At 45.9% G+C, this 23843-nt stretch overlaps 1 protein-coding gene across 10 annotated transcripts in view; it reads right to left on the bottom strand.

The window, feature by feature from the left end:
* Nucleotides 1-23843, bottom strand: part of LOC132382019 (zinc finger protein 362-like) — a 66003-nt gene that overhangs the window by 29874 nt on the left and 12286 nt on the right. For 3 of the 10 annotated variants that reach the window (XM_059951827.1, XM_059951828.1, XM_059951824.1), the window contains one exon: nucleotides 2876-3000. The exons of 3 other annotated variants lie outside the window; for them this stretch is intronic. Coding sequence is in view for 3 of the 7 variants with exons in the window: in XM_059951818.1 (XP_059807801.1) it covers nucleotides 14688-14811 (124 nt within the window). In the remaining 4 variants the exon portion in view is untranslated. Of the gene's footprint in view, nucleotides 1-2875; nucleotides 3001-14687; nucleotides 14831-23843 lie in introns of those variants that run through there. 4 more of the 10 variants (XM_059951818.1, XM_059951819.1, XM_059951821.1 and 1 more) reach the window with 4 other exon arrangements.

The raw sequence follows: 23843 nt of genomic DNA, 5'->3' as shown, positions 1-23843 counted from the left end.
GGGCCCGTTTCTGTTCTGGAGGAATCTATATTCGAAAAGTACCATTACAGCTTTACTGCGTCTCCTCTTTCCTGTCAGATAGTTGTGTTTAATAACATGTAATCTTGCCGCAATAGTGCGCTGTCAGCACTGAAAGGATACACACACAGAAAACGACAAGCTCTCCACAGGAATATCAATGCAACTTTTCCCAGACAGAATACAATTTTAGAGACATTAAACACCGCTCTCAATTTCTTGCAGTTGAGTGAAAGCAAGTGACAATGTTACTGCCACATGATCCCTCCCTACTCTAAGTACTGAACAATGGCCAGGAACTGCTATTGTTCAGCTACAGTCCTCCAACAATGCTGCAATTACTTACTTACCCACTGACGACAGAAGAGACTGGTCAGCCCATCGAGTCCCTGTCAGCTCCTAACAGAGCAATGTCCCATTCTCTCTCTGCACTTCCCCAAGGCCTTTCACCTTACACCAATTCCCTTTTAGCCCTTCTACCACGTACGACACAAAGGTATCGTGGACAGTAGGCAATTATCCACCTCCTGCAGACGCCAGAATCTGGAGCAAAACTTGGCACAGTAGCGTAGTGGTTAGCAGCAGCGACAGGTTCAATTCCCGCCACTGCCCGTAAAGAGTTTGCTCCCCCCTGACGGGGGCGTTGCTAGGTGGCACGGCCTGCAGGGCTGGCGGACCTACCCCGTCTCAATAAAAAACACAAGACGTCTGACCCAAAGCGTCGACTGTCCATCTCCCCCACAGATGCTGCCTGACCCGCTGAGTTCCTTCAGCATCTCTTTGGGGCCTGCTGAGAAACCAGGGTATCCCGGGGAGACCGTGCCTCCTCAGGGCGAACATGCACACTCCACAGAGTCAGCACCCAAGGTCAGGATTGAGGCTGGCTCCCTGGAGCGGCCAGAACGATTTCACCATCACGATGCTTTCTAGGGCAATGTAATGAGCTACTAGAACACACCAGATCATGGATTAAACCTGTGTAACACTTGGGCTGTCTAACGCGCAGTTCACGCCTCAGCTGAGCACGTGTTTGTGGTCTAGGTCATGGTCTGTGCACGAATGTCTGTCAGTTACAAGGAGAATTTGCAGGACCGTGCTTCAGCCTGGCTCCACACAATGCTACAAACTGGGTTTGGCTGAACAGAGTCGGTGTGGGCACCCTGCCGTGCCAGCACAGCTCATCATTCAGGAACAACGGCCAGGGCTGCTGGATCATTACAGACCATTGCAACAACACGCCCCAACAGATGGAGGAGCTCTGCTCAGGCAGTATGCAGGGGGAGGGGAGGGGGAAAAAGAGAGGGGGGTGTGGCTAAAGAGAGGGGAGAGGCCAGAGGGAGGTGGGGTCAGAGGGGGGGAGTTTTAGAGGGGATTGAGTTGAGAGGGGGGAGTTGTTAGATGGAGGGTGCAGGTGGTAGAGGGAGAGGTAGGTGTTAGAGGGTGCGGGTAGGTGGTAGACAAGGGTAGGTTGTAGAGGGAGGGGGTAGGTGGTAGAGGGAGGGGGCAGGTGGTAGAGGGAGGGGGCAGGTGGTAGAGGGAGGGGGCAGGTGGTAGAGGGAGGGGGTAGGTGGTAGAGGAAGGGGGCAGGTGGTAGAGGGAGGGGGCAGGTGGTAGAGGGAGGGGGCAGGTGGTAGAGGGAGAGGTAGGTGTTAGAGGGTGCGGGTAGGTGGTAGACAAGGGTAGGTTGTAGAGGGAGGGGGTAGGTGGTAGAGGGAGGGGGCAGGTGGTAGAGGGAGGGGGCAGGTGGTAGAGGGAGGGGGCAGGTGGTAGAGGGAGGGGGTAGGTGGTAGAGGGAGGGGGTAGGTGGTAGAGGAAGGGGGCAGGTGGTAGAGGGAGGGGGCAGGTGGTAGAGGGAGGTAGACAGAGAGGTAGAGACAATAGATGGTGCAAGGCAGAGATTTTCATCCATCCCACTAGCAACATTTCTCCCCGTGCTCTTGTCTCACAACTATATTCTCTATTTTTCCCCTCGCCTTCTTCCCACACTGTCCCTTCCCACTCCCTGCCATCCACCAGCGGGATCATGAGCCGAACACTAAGAGTCTAGGCGGTAAGGTCAGCTCCCTGCCGCCTTCACTGATGTGCCTCGATTAACGCAGGAGGAATTCTGATGCACACATCACAAAAGTGGATGTATAATATTCCTGCTTGTCACATCCAGGCAACATCCCACCACATCAGCTGCTACTGACAGAATACACCCAATATTTCAAAGTTGTACAACTGTTGAGGAAAATAAAAGTGTTTCAGGAGCCAAATGCTGCGAACGGCCATGGTGTCCTCCACAAAGCCCTGGTGTCAAACTTAATTGCTGTTAGCCAGTCACAATAAAGTCACTCTCACAAGTATTCACTGAGGGGAAGTGATATTTGCAGAAAAACACCTGTAATTCTTTCCAGTCCCTTGATGTCAAATACTCCTCAAAACAGGGCAAGCTTCTGATTCAGGAAACTCATTGTTGAGAAGTCAGAGTGGCTCTGTGATTTGAAATATGACATTCACAGAGGACATTTTCAAGTTCTGATGCCCAGTGGCAAGTCACGCAGGTTAAGAAGTGAAGCCACGTAGCTGAGGTAGAAGCAGAGCATGTGACAATTTGATCGTTTGGGCCTCTGTTGCTGCTCAACGTCACACCTTGCCAGTTGGAAATGGTTAAATCAGCTCTTTCACTTAACCCAGCAATGACTGACACACAATCCCTAGTTGTTACTCTGCTGCGAGATGCTACATCGAGGGCTGGCGTCCTCACCGACCTACTGAGAAAGTCCAGGAGCAAATTTATGGCTTCCCTCACGTCAACAAATCAATGAAGCTCAAAATCTCTAACTGTTATGACTTGACCCCTGTTGTGACTTGCCTTGAAGGCCTAGTGTTGAATGGTTAATGCAGTGGGCCTCCAAACCAGCAGGAAGGGATGATGGACATCAAGTTAGAGATGCTGATGAGGCTGTATTTGGAGTATTGTCTGCAGTTTTGGTCACCCTGTAAAAGGAAGGAGGAAGGAGATCAGTTGAGCTAGAAAACTACTAAGAAGATTTGCAAGAATGTTCCCATGTCTTGAGGATCTAAATTACAGGAGGAGGTTAGGGAAGTTAAGACTTTATTCCTTGTGTAGGAGCCATGGATCTGTTTTCTATATGCATTGTATTCTGTGTTGCGTGTTTTATGGTAACTAGTCCTGTGAGTGGGACTGGTACAAGCCAAGGGAGGAAGTTATGTGTTTGTGCTTAGTTCTGGGCAGTTTAATTTGGAATGGGGGACCAACAGACGTCATATCTTTAGCTGATCACCTAGTTATAATTAGTTTTGTCTAATTACGTATAATTGCATTACTTCAAGACTGTTTTGCAAGTTGCTAATAAAGGATTGAATACAGTTCTTTGACTTGGTGAGGTATCATTACTGGAGTAACGCACACAAAATGCTGGCGGAACTCAGCAGGTCAGGCAGCATCTATGGAAAGCACAGTCGACGTTTCGGGCCAAAACCTTTTGGCAGGACCGGAGGGGAAAAAAAATCATTGCTGGAGTGATTGGAGGGTGCGGCACACCAGGATAACGAGGTGTGCAGGTCGCAAACGGTGGCGATCAGTTTGTTAGAAATGACCACTACACCTTGTAATGTGGGTGAACTTACAGGTGTATCAAGTCATAAGGGGGACAGATAGTGTTCTTCTAAGAAAGGGGGACCAAACAACTAGAGGGAATAGGTTTTAGGTGAGAGGAGAAACTCTTCTTTAAAAAATGGACCTTCACGCAGAGGATAGTGTATAAATGGAATGAACTGCCAGAGACAGTCGAAGTAGGCACAATAACAGGATTTAAGAGAGACGTGGGGTAAGTATACAGATAGGAGAGGTTTGAAGAGACAAGGGCCAAACACAAGCAAATGGGACTAGCTTAGATGGCGACCTCAATCAGCATTGACAAGTTGGGCCGAAAGGGCTGCTTCCATGTCGCAAGGCTCTGTAACACCTCAAACCCGGGCCCGTCCTCGTTCACTGAAGGAGGCCAAAACCTCTTCCGCGGAACAAAAGCCCCAGGGGGCTGTGATGTCTAGGGAGAGTCCGCCCCCGGCCAAGTGGAAGGCTCCCTCCCCATAACAATTTCAACGGGTCTATGCTTTATTACAAAGGCAGTGAGAGCGTGACACATCAGTGGTAATTACACGTTCAGTGTTTGTGCAGCTGTTAAGTTGCAAGCGCCAAGAAAAGCTCTGTCTTACTGCACTGTATAAACATCAGTTTCCACCCCAGCTACTTCCCTTCATTTTGATTTTAAAATTTGTTTCTGGCCTTGTAAGCTATTAGAAGAGAAGTTTTTCTCCATCTTTGATCGTGTTGTTTAAATGGAACTGCATTATAACCCGTGCCTCTAACGCACACTGAACAGTAGGGGGCAGACAAGCCCAATGGCCTTGTTTTGAAAACTAACGCACTTTCATCCTTTCACAGCCTCAGAACGTCACTATCACTCCGAAGTAAGGCCACTGTCAGAACATCCAACCAGAATCAGGTTTATTATCACTGATGTGCACACAGTGGCCACTTTATTAGGTACCTCCCACACCTAATAAAGTGGCCAGCGAGTGTATGTCTGATGTCTTCTGCTGCTGAGGACCATCCACTCCAAGGTACAGTGTTGTGCATTCAGAAACGTTCTTCTGCACGCAAGGCGCAGCTGACTGAGCCACTGTCACCTTCATACCGCTCTGACCTCTCCCATGAACAGGGTGTTTTTGCCCACAGAACTACAGGATTTTTTTTTTTTGTTTGTTTTTCACACCACTCTTAGTAAACTCTAGAGATCGCTGTGTGTGAAAATCCCAGGAAATCTGCAGTTTCTGAGATACTCAAACCACCCCATCTGGCACCGGCAATCATTCCACGGTCAAAGTCACTTGGATGGTAGTTCTTCAACACTCTGATGTTTCGGCTGGGTAACAACTAAACCTCATGACCATATTTGCATGCTCTTATGCACTGAGTTGCTGCCACGCGATTGGCTGATTAGATATTTGCATTAATGAGCACGTGTACTGGTGGATCGCATTAATCTATCGTTTTGCGCCAGCAGTACAGTGCAATACATAAAATTCCTATCAGTTACAACAATAAATATACAATAACAAGAAAGACACGGTGAGGTAGCGTCCGTGGTTCAGGGACCAGTGAGAAATTGGATTCTGGAGGGGAAGAAGCCGTTTCTAAAATATTGAGTGAATCCCCAGGCTCCTTTATCGCCTCGCTGATGGTAATAATGGGAATATGGTGGCCTGAGAATGCCAAGCAGCCACTAACTGCAACTTGACAATGACTGGATATGGGCCGCCTAAATAACTCTAAAAGCCTTTGGGTTATCCTGGGGCTTAGGAAGGTGCCGCATGAATGTTCCCACTTACAAGTCCAACACTAGGCAATGGACCACACCCGACAGTGTTTACTAATATCCACGACCTTGAAGAATACATCAGTTGTGCTTTTAGCAGAGTGTCTTACAGTGCTTGGCACGTTTCAGGCTGACAGGACAGTCACTGGGTTACAATTTATATTTGCACTCAGTTGAAGCATTCAAATCTTCAGCAAACGCATTCTAAAGAATACAGTCCTAACCTGCTCAATCCTTACTTAAAACTCAGGTCCTCCAGATCTGGCAACATCCCTGTTTTCTTAGCACTCTTTCAAACCTTATTTACATCTTTCCTGTAGGTAGGCGACCAAAACCGCACACAGTACTCCAAATTAGGCCTCACCAGCATCATATACAATTTCAACAAAACATCCCTTCTCCTGTACTCAATACTTTGATTTATGAAGGCCAGTGAGCCAAAAGCTTTCTCTACAACCCTATCTAATTGTGACATCACTTTCAATGAATTCCGGACCTGTATTTCCAGATCCCTTTGTTCTCCCACACACCTCAATGTGTAAGAACTACCCTGATGGGTCCTACTGAAATGCAACGCCTCACACTTGTCTGCGTTAAATTCCACCTGCCATTTTCAGCCCATTTTTCCAGCTGATCCAGATTTCCTCTGCAAACCATGACAGCCTCCCTCACGGTCCACTACACCGCCCCGCTCCCCCCAAATCTTGGTGTCATCCACAAGCCGAAGAACTGGGCTCTGATGTTTCAGCCAAGATGCCTTTTCTCATCAGCCAGTCTTGGCAGTGAATGAACGTGGGATCATCAGAGTGTCCAAATCCTTCTCTTTTTAAACTTGGGATAAGATGCCAGATGAAAGGTTATCATATGAGGAATGTTTGAGTAAGTCGGGACTTTTCACTCTGGAGCAATGAAGGGTGAGACGCAATTTGACAGAAGCACAGATAGAGAAGATATCCAACAGCTTTTTTCCAGGCTGGCAATGGTTAATACCGGAGGACATCCATTTAAGGTGAGTGGAGGAAAGGTTAGAGGGAGCTGTCAGAGGCAGGTTTCAGGTTTTGCACAGTGATGGGCGCCTGAGACTTTTGCACAGTACCGTACTGGTCAGGGTGGAGCGGAGAGGGAGTTTGTAAATCTGGCGGGAGCAAAAGGCATTAGGAATGACCAGAGTGGTGCATCGCAGGAGGGGTGTGGGGCAGGTGGCAGAGAGGAGTGCCAGGGGTGAGGGGGTGACATACCCAGCCCTGAGGCAAGGTTATTTGCTTCCAAACAATTGGTTTACTGATCATTACAGAAGGTCTCTCTCCCACTCCCTCCTTCACCCTTTCCCTGACCAAGATTTGTCTCTCCCTGCCCTCGTCCCGCTCTCAGTCCACAACAGAGACCTATATCAGAATCAGGTCTATCATCACTCACATACATCATGAACTTCCCTTGTTTTTTGTGGCAGCGGTACAGTGCAATACCGAAAATCACTACAGTATTGTGCAAAGGTTTTAGGCTCCCTAGCTACATACAGTGGCATGCAAAAGTTCGGGCACCCTGGTCAAAATTTCTGTTACTGTGAATAGCTAAGCGAGTAAAAGATGACCAGATTTCCAAAAGGCATAAAGTTAAAGATGACACATTTCTTTAATATTTTAAGCAAGATTACTTTTTTTATTTCCATCTTTTACAGTTTCAAAATAACAAAAAGGAAAGGGTCCCGAAGCAAAAGTTTGGGCCCCCTTAGCAAAAGGTTTCTAGTTCTGTTCCCTCAGAAGATCAGTGCGTGCAAGACGGCCCAAGAATCTCACAGAACTAGAAGCCTTTTGCAAGGAAGAATGGGCGAAAATCCCCCACACAAGAATTAAAAGGCTCTTAGCTGGCTACAGAAAGTGTTTACAAGCTGTGATACTTGCTAAATGGGGTGGTGAAAGTAACAGAAATTTTGACCGGGGTGCCCAAACTTTTGCATGCCACTGTGTATGTGCCCAAGACTTCTGCACAGTTCTGTAGGCTGGTACAACATCATAAGCTGAAGGACCCATATGATGCTGTACAGTTCTATATCCCATGCTCTAGGAAGTGGAAGGAATTTTAAAGACATGTAGAGAAGTACAGGGATAGAAAAGTTTAAGCGGGATATGGGTAAAACACAGGCAAATTGGACTAACTCAGTTAGGCAATTTGGTTGTGTGGGGAAGCTGGGCCCAGGGCTGATTTTCAGCTTTATGACACGGAGCTGAGTCCCGGTGACTTTTCCACCACTGCTCGTCCAGGTAAGAGCAGTGGATTTGCCTCTCCATCTCATCACATCCATCAAGTTCCCCTTTTCCTTACTTCCGGAGTCTCCTCCACAACCCTTGAGGTCCCAGCCTAGCAAGAGCTCAAATGTATACTTTATCTGCAATTTGGTTGGTACAGATAGCATCCCAGAGAAGCCGCGGTCAAGAAAACACAGAGAAAAGGAGATAATGCCGTTGAAAGAAAATAGGAGGGGCAGCATCAGTCATCTCAAGCACTTAGTTACTTTCCTGACGTCTTCAATAATATTCAAACGATTTATCTTCAGCAGGAGAGAAATCGGCGCCACTAAGCACATTATTACTGGAACATGACACCTCTGGCAGGCTATCGACATCTTATCATTTCGTTACCTCTTTTCTCTCAGAGGCAGTGAAAGGAGACCGTGCAACAGAGAGATGGCTTCGCCAGGAGGAAGTCTGCCCACTCCCTCACCTTGTCACTCAGCTCAGAAGATGCCCAACAGCGGACTGCTTACCCCCATCCCATCACTGGGGATACCAGTGCAGAGAAACAGAGAGCAATACCTGGAAACCTCTTAAAAACCACTGAGAATAGAGACCCAGCTTGCTTCCTTTCCAATTATAGTTATTCCCCTGATGATGTTGAGTTAATAGTTTTAAAGGAGTGTGTGCGCGTACATATACAAAAACACTTTGCAAAGAGTCACAGCACAGCAATCACAAGTAGGAACTCTATACAGCTTTCCTCTCTATATCCAACCACCCAATCCCTCAGCGACACCCACAGCTAAAGTACTCCTTCCAACTCTTTACACTAAATAAATCAGGAATTTCAAAACAAAGTTACCTCAGTGGCCGTAAATATTTTTATTTTATTGAGATTCAGCTTGAAATTGGCCTTTCTGGCCTTTCAAGCCACATCACCCAGCAATTCCCCAATTTATCACTAGCCTAATCATAGGACAATTTCAGATTCAGATTCAGTTTATTGTCATTTAGAAACCACAAATGCAATGCAGTTAAAAAATGAGACAACCTTCCTCCAGAATGATATCACAAAAGCATATGACAAAACAGACTACACCAGAAAATCCACATAACGTTTGGCAATCCCCAATCCAGAGTCCGGAGAGGCTGCTGCGTATTAATATCGTGCTACCATCTTAGCGCGTTCCCCAGAAAGGAGCTCCAAATCCACCAGGCAAAACAAGACCAAAAACTAAAGCTACAAGACCTGCACAAAACCACATAGTTACAACAGTGCAAACAATAGCATAATTGATAAAAAACAGACCATGGGCACAGTAAAAATAGTCCAAAGATGTTAAAGGACTATAAGTTCAAAAGAAATCACCACATAGTTTCCACAAGTCCCCAGGGTCCCGACAGACTCGCCATCCCACGCCAGCAGCAGAAGGAAATACCCCCGCTGTGGACTTCCACGGCGCCGCCTGACTCAGCCTCGCAGACGCAGCAGACAATGAAAGCTCCGTCGAACCCAGCCTCGCAGACGCAGCACACACCGAAAGCGACCTCACTGCAGCGGACTCCGAGTCCATCAAACCTCCGAGCCGATGACCATCCCCACCGGCACAGCTTCTCTGAGCACCATCCTCTGCTGAGCGTATTAAGACGGCCCCGCCAACAGCCATTGGCAACATGACCCCGAGGACTGGGGGCCTGTTCTTCCCAGCAGAGTCCCGGACCTCAGAGCAGCAGTAGCAATGAAGAGGGTCTTCCTGAAGATTCCCGATGTTCCTCCTTGCTGCCATGTCCGTTTTCAATCAATTATGATTGCGCACGGCACCCCACTTCACAAATAACAGATAATCAGCTCTGGAGTGGTCGCTGCAAGCTGCGTCGTGCCGCCATCTTGGATTTACACCGACCAATTAGTAGGTCTTTAGACTGTGGGAGGAAACCCACTCGATTACAGAGCGAACGTACAAACTCTTTACAGGCAGCAGCGGGAATTGAACCTGGGTCACCCATACTGCAAACCGTTGGGCTAACCACTACACTACTGTGCCACCCTAACCACCCTCTTGATTCATAAATGTCCCCCATGGAACCAGAATCAGAATCGCGTTTGTTATCAGTGACATACCGTACATCATGAAATTTGTTATTTTGCAACTGCCGCACAGTGCGATACATAAATGTACATATTTATTTAAATAGTCTAAAAACGAGGAAAGAAATCGGGCGGTAGTGTTCATGAGCTCATTGTCCATTCAGAAATCTGATGGCAGAGTAAAACACTGGGCGTGTCTCTTCAGGCCCCTGTACCTCCTCTTTGATGGCAGTAATCAGCCTTGTGCATGTCCTGGTGATGGCGTATCCTTAATGACGTTTGCCGCCTTTTCGAGGCATTGCACTTTGAAGATATCCTCGATGGCAGACATCTTCAAAAAGAAAGTCTGTCTCCTTCTTTCAGCCCAGTGTGCCTCCCAATCTACTTTTAGCTACCTCCTTCAGCAACATTTAGGGGTTGACTTCTCCCATGTCCTGGGTCAATGATATTATGATCCAACACTGCCTCCATTTCTCACCCAAGGGATGGGACTTCCGTCAAATCTTTTGCTCTGTCCAAACCACTAGCAACCCCTGCGCCCATGAACGTGTCCTGTAACCCAGCACAGCAGGGCTGAGCGGGGAGGTCTGGCGGAGGAAGAGCCCAAGATACATGCTTTGAAAGGGCAAGCAGTGGGTGAGTTCATCGCAATGGCTTATGCAATTCAGGGAGGGGAGAAGCACAGTTTAGAAGTTAAGAGGTGGGGAAAGGCAGGATACAAGATAGCAAGGAAATATGGAGAGTGCAAGACACCATTACCAATAATAAGACAAGTACATTAATTAAATAACTACAACAAATGCAATTATAGTTATTAGATGTATGGAAAACTGTACTTTATGTACTAAAATTACAGAATTATAAGATCCTCCCAAGTAATGGGTGCCTAACTTATGTACAGCCCATATATATGAGGAAGTGTTGGCAGGACCAGTGGGGCTACAGGCACTTCCTTGCCTATGGAAACTCAGTTTGTGGTAATATCTAAATGGTTGAGTTAAACGCCCTGGTTTAACTACATGCTGCCCTCATTTGGCCTTTGTTTTTTGTATTTAAGTACACTGCCAGGCAGACTCGCAAATTGTTCAGGTTGTCTGGAACAGAACACTGTCTAGGGAGGAGCGATAATTGTTGCAGTTATATAATTACGAGAAGCAACTCTGACCAAACACACATCTTACACACAGTGGATTCTGGTTAACTGGGCCATTGCTTAATGGAGGCAGCCACTTATTGGAACAACTCCTGAAGAACAGAAACCATTCGAGAAGATTGCCGGATTCCCTTTGTTTATTTGGGTCACAATGCTACTTAATTGGGGTGGAAGATTGGTGCCAAATAGGTTCTAAGCAGTATCACTCACACACATTTGGGTGGCCCTTAGGCACAAAACTGCGCTTAGAGTGATCAGTTTTTAAATAACATCAGTAGCATGTTTCGTCAAGAAAACAACCTCTCCCTCAATGTCACAAAAACAAAGGACCTGGTTGTGGCCTACAGGAGGAATGGAGACGGGCTAACCCCTATTGACATCATTGGATCTGGGGTTGAGAGGGTGAACAGATTTAAATTCCTCGACATACACATCACCGAGGATTTCTCGTGGTCTGTACATACCGGCTGTGTGGTGAGAAAGGCACAACAGTGCATCTTTCAACTCAGACGGTTGAAGAAGTTTGGAATGGGCCCCGAAATCTGAGGAATTTTCTACAAGGGCACAATTGAGAGCATCCCATACTGCCTGGTATGGGAACTGTACCTCCCTCAGTCGCAGGATTCTGCAGAGAGTGGTGTGGACAGCCCAATGCATCTGTAGATGTGAACTTCCCACTATTCACGACACTTACAAAGACAGGTGTGTAAAAAGGGCCCGAAGGATCATTGAGGACCCAAGTCACCCCAACCACAAACTGTTCCAGCTGCTACCATCCGGGAAACGGTACCGCAGCATAAAAGCCAGGACCAACAGGCTCCGGGACAGCTTCTTCCACCAGGCCATCAGACTGCTTAATTCAAGCTGACACAATCGTATTTCTATGTTATATTGACTATTCTGTTGTACATACTATTTATTATAAATTACTATAAATTTCACACTTAGACGGAGACATAGCGTAAAGATTTTTACTACGCACTTATATGAAGGATGTAAATAATAAAGTCATTTCAATTCAATTGTGTTCACAAAGGAGCAATTCTTGTCACCGATAGTTGACAAGAAATAAGCAGGAAGACAACTTAGAACTGCTTTGCTCACTGCAATTTTAACCATTAAAGCTAGGAGTTGAGAGAAACGGCCGAGAGTGAAAATTAACCTATTTCACTACTTCAACAAGTTAGAAACAATGAGGAATTTGAAGGAATCAACAATTATCTTGCATGCTACAATGAAGATGAAGATTTTTGAGTATGCAATCGTCGATAGCATTGTATGAACACAGTCCTGCACTAACTTTGTTCATTTTGTATACTGGAAGAATTTCTCTGTCGATAAGTATCAGGAACTAAAACACACTTTTATAGTACTGTAGTAGTATTGGTAGTGTTCTAATTTGTTCTGTATTCCATTTAAATACATAATCTGTTACTCAGTTTGTCTTTTTTATACTTTTTTCACTATTTCCATGAAACTTTGGCTAATTGGGACAGCCACTTAATTGGGCCGAAATGTACTGGTCCTGAGGCACTGGAATCCACTGTACTTAACACAGTCCAAAAGGCAATTCAGGCCATTAGGTCTATTCAGCATCCAAGAAAGAAATCTCATTCCCCCCCCCCCACCCCGCCACACACCTACAAATTTCCTTTATATCCCAGAAATTCATTCTTCCTCACGCCTATCACCTCTGCTTTAATTCTTTTTACCACTCAGGGAGAAGTTATGGCCGCCAGTTAACCTACAAGCACAGCTTTGGGATGTCAGAGAAAACCAACGCAGCCAAAGAAAACCACACCAAGATGGGAATAGAACTTGGGTCCCTGGAACGAAGACATCATCGCGGACTGTTGTGTCACCATGCTCTCGATACAAAGAGGTAGCACACCGGAACCGATAGCTGAGATGTTAAGCACAGCTTATAGTAAATTGACTGTAGAGATGATGATGAAAAAACTGGGTAAACTTGGATTTGGTTGAATGAGTATGTAGTTCTCCACAAATGATCAATTAAATGTCAGCAGCTGTCTTATGGTATAATTTAATACATAGATAGTTGATGGGCTCCATCAATTTATTACAGGTTTTAAAAGTATGAGCAATAATTAATAGGCACATGTATCTTTCAGAAGCAAGTGGTATGATTCTGCTTCATCTTTATACCTCTTTGTACCTTTATCCAAAGTCTACAACCCATGAGAACAGAGGTTACGAGACATAAACTATATAACACAAAGTACACCACACTTAGCACCCAGTTCCACTCCGGCAGACCTTCATCATCCTAACCTCACTGTTTCATTTTTTTAAATCTGCTCTGGGATTCCAAGATTCATGTCCATTGCTCCAAACTCTACTTAAAAGTAACCCCCAACCTTACCGCATTGTGACTCCAGCAAAATCATTGCACTTTAGCATCCTTTCCTGCTCTTCGTTTGGCATTTCTCAATGGACATCCCACATCCAAACTATTCCATTTTCTCCTTTAATTACTACCCTCCCCCGCACTTCTCTATTCTGCTGGAACTCGAGCAGCAAGTGTTGGAGACGATGCAATGTCAAGGGCTACATCACCAAGACCCAGCCTATTCTTATTTTGTAGTTTCAATTGAACAATGCTCCTCCCTATCTCAGAGTTAAGGCCAGCACTAAAAACTCTCTCCCTGCAGATAATGCTTCTTCTTTAGACTATCTGACTCTACAAATCTTTATTGCTTTGTAGATGCACTGATGGAACCTTTGTACAATCCCATGTGAAATTAAATGGTTAGCACCATCAGGAAAGCTACACAGATGAGTTCTCCGCTAGCTTCTCCACCCCACCTCAGACTTGAGTTAGTTCTTTGGCTCAAAATAGCTTCCACACTGCCATTTAATTTCCATCACAGCCTCAGTCTCTCACAGGCTGCAGAAGCTTCTTTCTGATCATGCTGACAGACCCTCACCCATCTAAAGCTCACAGTTCCCACTCCCTGGATTTGCACCAGGTCAGAGTTCAGATCCACATCACCCCTCTCTACGTGGCCCTCCCCCCCCCGAGAGCTATCTGGTGGTGCAAGCAAGACTGGAGGGAAAATTAATTTCTCAGTTAAAGCAATACCATCGCTATATTCAGCTGGAGAGACAAAATATTGCATGACACAGTAACACCGGGGTTCAAACACAGCTCTGACTGATGACTTACAGGTCTCCCAAATTTCAGCCAACTGTAAGCAGCCAATGTTAAAGACGTCTGAGCAACCGTAACTCAGCTTATAAAGGTTTCAACGTCACTGAGAGCAGGTGAGTGGTTTGTGTGGGAAGTGCCACATCAAAGCATTGATTTCATGCGACATTAGGCCTGAGATGAGTGACAAAAGGAACATACACAGGGGAGGGATCGGAGGGTTAAAATTAATCCTCCCCAGCGTGAAGGAGAGCCAAGGGGTTATCGCAAGATTCGACCAAAACTGCTTCTTATATCCTGGACTGCAAGGGTGATGTCACAAACATGAGAAAATCTGCAGGCATTGGAAATCCAAAGCTACACACGAAAAATGCTGGAGGCCGAGACCCTTCATCAGGACTGGAAAGGAAGGGGGAAGAAGCCAGACTAAGAAGGTGGGTGGGGAGGGGAGGAAGAAGTACAAGGTGGCAGGTGATAGGTGAAACTGGGGGGGGGGGGGGGGTGATGTAAAGAGCTGGGAAGCTGATTGGTGAAAGAGATAAAGAGCTGGAGGGGGGGAATCTGATAAGAGAGGACAGAAGACCATGGGAGAAAGGTAATGGGGAGGAGCACAAGATGGTGGCGATGGGCAGGTCACCTGATCTCCCCTCGGCCCGAAACATCGACTGTTTACTCTTTTCCATGGATGCCGCCTGGCCTGGTGATTTCCTCCAGCATTTTGTGTGTGTCGCAGGGACAATGGTTTGCATCCAGTTCCCCATCTCTAGATTCCCTCAGCTTCAAAAGAGAGAGAAATTCAACAATTCAGGCCTCAGCTCCATAACTGTATTCTGCCAAACGACCATTAACATGAAATGTCAACTTTCACTACAGATGCTACCTGACCTGCTAAGTATTTCCATAACTCCCTGTCTCTCCTTGGGATATACTACTACTGCAAACCAGCAGGTCTCCCAGACAAATGACCATTGCTTCTATTAATGCTCAAACACGTCTCTTCCTCACCATGATAACAGTGGTGTAAACACACTCCAGATCCAGGTTCTGGAAGCAAACCCGTGGTATTTCCTGATCCTAAATACTGTCCTGGAGCACAGCCCCACACTGGGCCTGCAGCTGGACCCCGTCCCCAGCCAAACTGCAGACCTGGGTTCCAGCTGCACTACCCGCTTGCAATCTCACATACCAAGATCTCCAAACACACAGATGCCTGAACAACAATTTTATTGTATTTTTCTGCTTCCTCAAACACTTGACTTTTTTTTTTCCAGAAGTATACAGCAACATCAGAGATGTCAGGGGTAAGTTTTTCACTCAGAGAGCGGTCAGTGCGTGGAATGGGCTGCCGGCAACGGTGATAGAGGCAGATACAATAGGGTCTTTTAAGAGACTCCTGAATAGGTACATGGAGCTTAGAAAAATAGAGGGCTATAGGTAAGCCTAGTAATTTCTAAGGTAGGGACATATTTGGCACAACTTTGTGGGCCAGAGGGCCTGTATTGTGCTGTAGGTTTTCTATGTTTCTATGTTAGTAAACCAGGAGGCTGATAAGAATTTGCACTTAGGGAGAGCACCAGATCGCAGTTTCCCAAATCACTTCATTCAGGTAAGAGCAGTAATGCCAATCAAATTGTGCGCAAATAGAAGTCGTAATCAGTAGATGAGCTGGCTGATGACTTGATCTGTTTCAGTTGTACTGCTCCAGGAGACAGTTGCCCGAGACACCAGAGAAGACCTTGCTCTTCTTTGAAAGTTGAAACCACACTCATCTGAGCAGACTGGGGGTTTATAACACAAGATATAATCTCACAAATTACGTTGAGACAAAGCAAGCAGATTAAGATCACCATACCGTGACCAAACGGAAAGCCTGACTCATGCAAAACAAAAAGCTGCCGGGGATCTCAGTGAGTCTGGGGGGGCAGGATGACGTGAGAAGCTAAGAGGGGATAGACAGAAGAGGTAAAGGGCTGGAGAAGTACTAATCTAACAGGAGAGGGCCATGGACCACAGAAGGTAGAGAAGGAGGCACAGGAGCAGAGGGAGGTATTTTGAGTGTATTGCCAAGTTCGTCCAGCATTTTGTGTGCACCTCATTCCAGTTACCCTCTCTTCTCACTTCCCGCTGCCCCAGCTCCCCCTCCCCTTCTTCTTCAGCCCTTTAACGCTTTCACCTCACCCTTCCTAGCTTCTCATAACATTCACTTCCATCCCACCTTCTCCCTCAACAGATCTCACCTATCAGCTGCCATTTTGTGCTCTTTCCCCTACCCACCCAACCGCACCCCCCCCCCCCCAGCACCTTCTCATTCTGGCTTCTGCCCCCTTCCTTTCTAATCCTGATGAAGAGTCTCAGGCCAAATGTTGACTGTATATTCGTTTCTATAGATGCTGCCTGACCTGTGGAGCCCCTCTGGCATTTTGTGAGTGTTGTTCCTCTAGACAAGTCATCACTTACTCCTGACTTTGATTCGCATTACTGTTGCCAAGTTCTCTTGCTAAGGGTTATCACTAACCAAAGGTACAACTGGACCCACACTGGTTACATGACCAAGTCAGGTTTGCTCTCCTGGGGGGGGGTTGTAACTCACTCTTTTTGCCATTCACAAGGCAGAAGCTGGAAGCGTGATGGAGATCTCACCATCTGCCTGGATTAGTGAAGCTTTATCAACACTCAGGAAGCACAAAATCATCCAAAACTGAGCAGCACACGTGATCAGCACTCTACCCATCATCCTAAACCTTCTCTATCGAGTGTATTCCCAACAAAGTATTCACACTGGCAACTAACGAGAGTTCCTGCCAAACCTGTGATCTCCACCATAAAGGAAAGATACATCGGGCTCATGGTAACACCCCCATCTTTAGGTTTGCCAAGTCACAACACAAACCTGATTTGGAATTATGGGGGCCCGCTTCGTTAAGCACCTTCGCTCCATCTGCCAAAAGCTGAACTTCTCGGTGGCCATTTTAATTCTCATTCCCGTTCTGACATGTTGCTTCATGGCCTCCTCTTGTACCAAGTTGAGGCCACCCTCAGGGTGGAAGAGCAACACGTCTGGGTACCCCCCAACTGATGACATGAATATCCATTTCTCCTTCCAGAAGAAAATTTCCCTCCCCCTCCCCTCTTCTTCTATTCCTCACTCTAGCCTCTTGCCTATCACCTTCCCCTGGGTCCCCTCCTCCTTCCTTTTCTCCTATGGTCCACTCTCCATTCGGATTCCAACACACCTGGCTTCACCTCCTCCCACACTCCACCCCCCCCCCCACTTTTTATTCTGGCATCTTCCCCTGTCCTTTTCAGCCCTGAAGAAGGGTCTTGGACCAAAACATTGTCTGTTTATTCATTTCCACAGATGCCGCCTGACTTGCTGGGTTCCGCCAGCATTTGGCGTGTGCTGCTTTGTAATTGCTTGTTCTTCTCTGTCAATGAGTCTCAATCTCAGAACTCCTCTCATAACACTGCAGAAGTTCAAATTGCTGGGGCACCAACACTGTTCCCCAAAGACAATTACTGATAGATAACTAGTACCAATCTTGCCAATGGTGCCCCATCTTGTCAATTAATTTTACTGATCTAACACAATGTGACATCAATAGCATGCACTCTGGAACGTCTTCCACAATAACCTTTCCAAAGTGTTTCATTCTGGAACAGCGGCTTAGCAAACAAAGCACGAACCTCTTGGTATTTCAGTAGTGCAGCACCATGCATACTGGAAAACCAAACTAGTTCTGACAGTGTGCAAACAACAAAATGCTGTTGAACATTTTCTATGGCTCAGTCTTTGTTCCTGACCAGCTGGACTAGCGATGATGAGCTTTGAGCCCTGCGCATTAGGTTTTGTAATTTCATTAAATCCACAGCAACACATCCAGACTCAGGCTTGGAAAACTGTGGCTGACGTTATCAGCCCAACACTGCAGTCCACCTTTTGCCATTAATCTAGTCCATCTTTTCCAGATGGGCCTAACCGCTCATAAAGTGTAGAACTTGTGCTTCTATTGCACACATGATTATATTTAAATCAGTTCAAACTCAAGATTTTGTTCAGAAGTTATGAGCTATAATCAGAATCCGAATCAGAATCAGACTTTAATCGCCAAGTACCTGTACACATACAAGGAATTTACTTCCGGCAGATGTTGTCTCTCTGCTCATAACAATAAAATAATAAATATAAATGAAAATATAGATTATACATACAGGTAGTGCAATCCAAGTAATAGTCTGGCACATTTTCCTTAATAAGTCTGTTAAAGAACGTTGAAGATGCTAAGCTCCAAGTCAATATACTGCCAGCAATTAACCACATTAACAGTCTAAAGAGCACCATTGCTGAGGTGTTGTCTGAAACCCTTGGCAAGGTTGTGATACTTTCTACCCACTTGTTTTGTTCTGATCAAACTCACTCTTTAAATACTTGGAGGCTGTAAACTGATAACATCAGTTGAAAGTTAATTGATTGCAGTAATGTTCTTGATCAATGAGTGTCCTAATCCTTTTTTAAAAAAACTGCAACACAGCAGGATGCCAGGTAACTGTGGTTCTGGGAGTGTGCTAATAGAGTACATCAATCAGTTATGCAGGTTGCATACTTCTCATGCGAAGTGGTTGAGGCATGTCGAAGGAAATTAGAGAAAAAGGGTTCTCAACTTTTTTTTTCCAGATTGATTTTTTTTTAAAAAATGAAATATAAATGGGACGTGGTGGTGGTGTAGTGATTAGCAACTCCTGCCACTGCCAGTAAAGAGTGCATACATTCTCCCCTTGACCAGGTGGGTTTCCTCTAGGTGCTCCAGTGTCCAAAGACGTACCGGTTGGTAGGTTAATTGGTGGCTGTAAATTGTCCAATAACTAGGCTAGGGTTATATCAGTGCATTACTGAGCAGCACGGCTCAAAGAGCCAGATGGGTCTGTTCCCTCTGTAGCTCGATAAATAAATATAGGAGGCCATTTGGCCCATTGAAAGGGTGCTAGCTCTTAGAGCAATCACATCAATCCTATTGGACTGTGGCTCCAGATTTTAATGTTTGCCAACAGGATGTCAGAGGAACTCAGCAGGTCAGGCAGCATCTTTGGAGGAAAACTAACAGTCAGCATTTCAGACTGAGACCGTGCATCTGAAAGGGTCCCGATAAAGGGCCACAACCTGAAACGTTTACTTACTTCAACAGATGTTGACTGAGCTCCTTCTGCATTTTATTTCTTGCCTCATTCAATCTATTCCCACTCTTTATTTATTTTTAATTTTACAGACTTTTAATTTTCTAATTTAGAGGTAACAAGCTCTCCTGACCCCACAAGCTTGCACTGTCCAGTTACACCCACGTAGCCAATTAACCTACTAACCAGTTCATCTTTGAAATGCTGGGGGAGACCGGAGCATGTGGTCACGGAGAGGATGTACGAACTCCTTACAGACAGAGGCAGAACTGAATTCGGGCAGGTAGTACAGTAAAAACATTACACTACCATACCGTCGCTGATTTACCCGTAACCTATTCAGTCTCACAACCATCAGCTCCCACCCTGTCCTCAGCCTCTGCCCACCATCACCACACGCTCAGTTCTCCTCCCAACAACCTACCCTGGGGGTGATTTATGCCGCCATCAGCTCGCCAATTAGCGAACCTTCAGAGTGAGGAAGAAAATCGGAGAATCCACATGGAGAACATGCAATTTCCATGCAGACAGCCCCAGGGTTTAGGACGAAGAGTTGGGGGTGCTTACCCACTGCTGGGAAAGTGTAGCCTGCTAAGATTTTAATAGCCAGAAATAGATAGAAATGAAGGGATGTCCTGGGGATTACCATTGACAGGACTGGTCTAGCCATATAAAGAGCGTGGCTACCAGAGCAGGTCAAAGGCTAGGAATCCTGCAGAGTGTAACTCACCTCCTGACTCTTCAAAGTCTGTCCACCGTCTACAAGGCTCAGGCCAGGAGTGTAATGGAATACTCAACGCTCTCCTGGATGAGTGCAGCTCCATCAACACACAAGAAGCTCGACACCATCCAGTACAAGGCAGCCCACTTGATTGGTACCCCTTCTACAAGCATCCAATCCCCCCACCATCAATGAACAGTTGCAGCAGAGTGTACTATCTACAAGATGCACTGCAACAACACACCAAAGTTCCTAAGGCAGCACCTTCCAGACACACGACCACTAGCGTATCAAGGATGAGATCAGCAGATACCTGTGGACACCACCACTTGGAAATCCCCCTCCAAGTCACTCAACATCCTGACTTGGAAACATATCGCCGTTCCTTCATTGTCGCTGGGTCAAAATCATGGAATTCCCTCCCTAACAGCACCGTGGGTGTACCCACACCTCAGGGGCTGCAGCAGTTCAAGAAGGCAGCTCATCACCACCTTCTCGAGGGCAACTAGGGATGGGCAGTAAATGCTGGCTTAGCTGGTGACGCCCACGTCCCGTAAATGAATAAATAGAAAAAATAAGAGAAATGAAATGGAGACGCAAGAGATCGCAGATGTTGTCAAAAACAGAATGATCTGGGGTATAAGAATTTGGGGCTACCATCCGTCTCCATCACTGAGCTGGGATGTGACCTTTCACTTGGATTTGCTTACAGTTCGGCTTTGTGGGTTCTGAGATTGCTAATGAAGGTTAGAGCAAACTCTCCGGCAAACAGAGCAGGGACTGGCTGACAGGGCAGGCAGATGGGGAGTTTCTGAGCGACGTAATCCCTACATGGGTCTTCACTGCTTCATGGTTGAATAGCCAATGGGCCGGGCTAGCCCAAGAACCATGATCCATGAAGTCACAAAGTGAAGGGCACTGAGAAACGAAATATTCACTGGTGACAGATTCCTGCTTTTTAAGCTTGAAAAAATAAATCTTAAACAGATTTACAGTGACAAACGCAAACGCTGGAAACCCAAGGCAAAACACACACAAAATGTTGGAGAAATTCAGCAGGTCCGGCAGCGTCTATGGAAATGAATAAACAGTCAACGTTTCGGGCCAAGGCCCTTCATCAGGACAAGACAGGATCGCTGGGGCTTCCCTGTGACCAAATAGGAATTCCGGGCCAGAACGCTGAATGAGAAAGGTGTCTCATGTCCAACGCACATTAACCATATTACAAAATAAAGATTCATACAACAGTGGCACAGGTAGCAGAGCTCCTCACTCAAATCACCAGAGACCCAGGTTCAATTCTGATCTCCAGCTCTGTCTCGTTTGGAGTTTGCATGTTCTCCCTATGACCATGTGAGATTCCTCTAACTGTCTAGTTACCTCCCACATCCCAACATTGTCCAATTTTATTGTCATGAGCATATGTACCCAGGGTACAAATGGCATGAAAATTAGCTCCCTGCAGTAGCAGCACAGTGTATCAAAAACACAAATTAAATTAACATCATTTATGCATAACTTACGTGACAAAAATAAACATGAGGACATTGGTGCAAGTTATAGGAGAGAGAAAAAAATTGTATAGTCCAAGGCAATATTAGGGGTTTTCATGTCAATTCAAGACTTGATGGCAGTTGGGATGAAGCTGTTGTTGGATCATTATGTGAGGGTCTTCTAGCTTCTATTACACCTGCCTGAAGGCGGCAATATAGAGGGCATGACCTGGTTAGTGAGGATCCTTAATGATGTATGTCATCTTCCAGAGATATCACTTCATGGAGTTGACCTTGTGGTGGGACAGCTGGAGATGTGATGACTCTGGCCATGGCCACCACCCTCTGTTGTCTTTGGTGTTTCTATGTATTGGAGGTCCCGTAGCACGCTGCCATGCAACCAGATAGAAAGCTTTCCACCGTATATCTGTACATTTGCCAGATTCTTCAATGGCATGCCGAATCTACTTAAACTTCTAGGAAAGTAAAGATTCTGCTGTGCCATCTTCATGGTTGCCTAGGATAAATCCTACAAGATGCTGACACCCAGGAACTTGAAACTGCTCACCCCTTCCATCACAGACCCTTCATTGCCTGTTCTTCGGACTCCTCCTCAAAGTCCATAATCGATTCCTTGGTTTTGCTGACGACGAGAGCCAGGCTGAAATTACAAGACCACTCAACCCCTTGACCTCTCTCACTCTTGTGCTCCTCATCGTCACCGAAAACGATTCTGGCATGAGTGCTGTCATTGGCAACTCTGTAGGTTCCGTTGGAGCTCAGCTTAGCCACACAGTGATTGGTATAGAGGGAGCAGAGTGTACCTGTGTGACAGTCAGTAGGAGGTAAGGTTTCTGATCCATTCTGATTGTGGACAGCAGTCCAATTGCAAAAGTCCAGGTCTTGCCTGTTATAAATTGCCCTCAGTGTAATCAATAAGTAGCAGAACCTGAAAAGTCGTGCTGAAGAGGGGCGATAAATAGGTGCTTGGTGGTCAATGTGCTCATAGGACCCACTTCTGCACTGGCCATAATCCTGTGAACAGGCACCTCAGAAACGGACCAATATGGGATGAATCCCATGAACGGTTACCATCTCAACTAGTGAAAAGCTTGAGAAGCTGCCAAGATAATTAAGCAGCCTTACCATTCGCTTTAGACACCTTCATTTTTCATTAGCAGTCCCCATGACAGAGAAAGAACAGGGTCCAACATCAACTAAAAATATCTTTGGAAGATAGGTTGATACAAAAAGGCATACTTGGCTTTACATAGACAGAACACCAAATCAATCATAAGGTTTTTTTTAAGCCTTAAAAATTATGATGAAAAATCACTCCCCTGAAACAGTGATTGATTCTCTGCAGACACAGCCTGCTCTTCCTGGAGTTTTCCATTTTCATTTTATAAAGCACTGGTTCAGATTCTTTCTCAACAGTATTCTATTTTGGACACCCCAGGTTAAGTAGGAGTCACGGTGTGAAAGATGTTTGCTGGATTAGTACGGGGAGGAGGGAGTCCAGCAAGTGGAGACAGTAACAGCAGCAGAAGATTGTTCTCAGAACTTGACAGCTATGTAACAGTCCTGCCACTATGGTCCCATGTGCCTCCATTGCTATTCAATCACACTACAGCAGATCCTGCACTATACCTTCCTACCTGATCACAACAGCTCGATTCTTTTAATTAAACTAAGTTTTGAATGCAATCAACAACTCCGAATCCGCAGCAAATGGTAGAGAAATTCCCTAAGATTTACGTTGTTTCCAAAAGCCCCATACTTTATCCTCAGACTAAGCTTCCAGTCCCAGGTGCTTTCACCTTAGTAAACAGTTTCTCAACATTTACCATGTCAATCCTTCTCATAATGATGTATGGCACAGTGAGATCAATTCTCATTTTCCTAAACTGCTACAAGTTTAGGCCAATCTTACTCAATCTTTTCCTCCCATAATAAGGCCCTCATCCAGGTAGTAGTTAAGCTCATCTATGCTAAAATGCCTCAAGCTCAAACCTTCTCCTTAAACAGTAGCTCAGGATCAAGAGTGACTTCCTTCCACTCTGACATACGCCCATTTCCGACTCTTCTGCGGAAGGACATGAAGCGTCCAATGTAAAGGGAGGATAAATCACTTCTAAGGTTATCACCAATCTTCCAGCAGCACCTGTGTGCTCCCAATTCATGGCCCTGAGGTTCTCAATAGCATCCAGAATGCTCACTGAGCGGGCTTGAATCAAAGATTCTCAGCTGTCAGGGGAGAAATGTTGAATTTCTTCCAGAGACTTTGAGGAGATCGCTAAATCTTTTCCCTTGCCTGTGTAGTAATCTCTTCCCACAACAGAGCTTTACCTGGTGTCAGGTATATGAGCAACGTGTTCTACGCGACAGAGTCTGCACGTCTCAATAATGG

Source organism: Hypanus sabinus, chromosome 27 (genome assembly GCF_030144855.1).
Source record: "Hypanus sabinus isolate sHypSab1 chromosome 27, sHypSab1.hap1, whole genome shotgun sequence".
NCBI lineage: Eukaryota > Metazoa > Chordata > Chondrichthyes > Myliobatiformes > Dasyatidae > Hypanus > Hypanus sabinus.
Note: the sequence above shows the minus strand (reverse complement) of the source record. Positions and strands in the feature narration are given on the sequence as shown.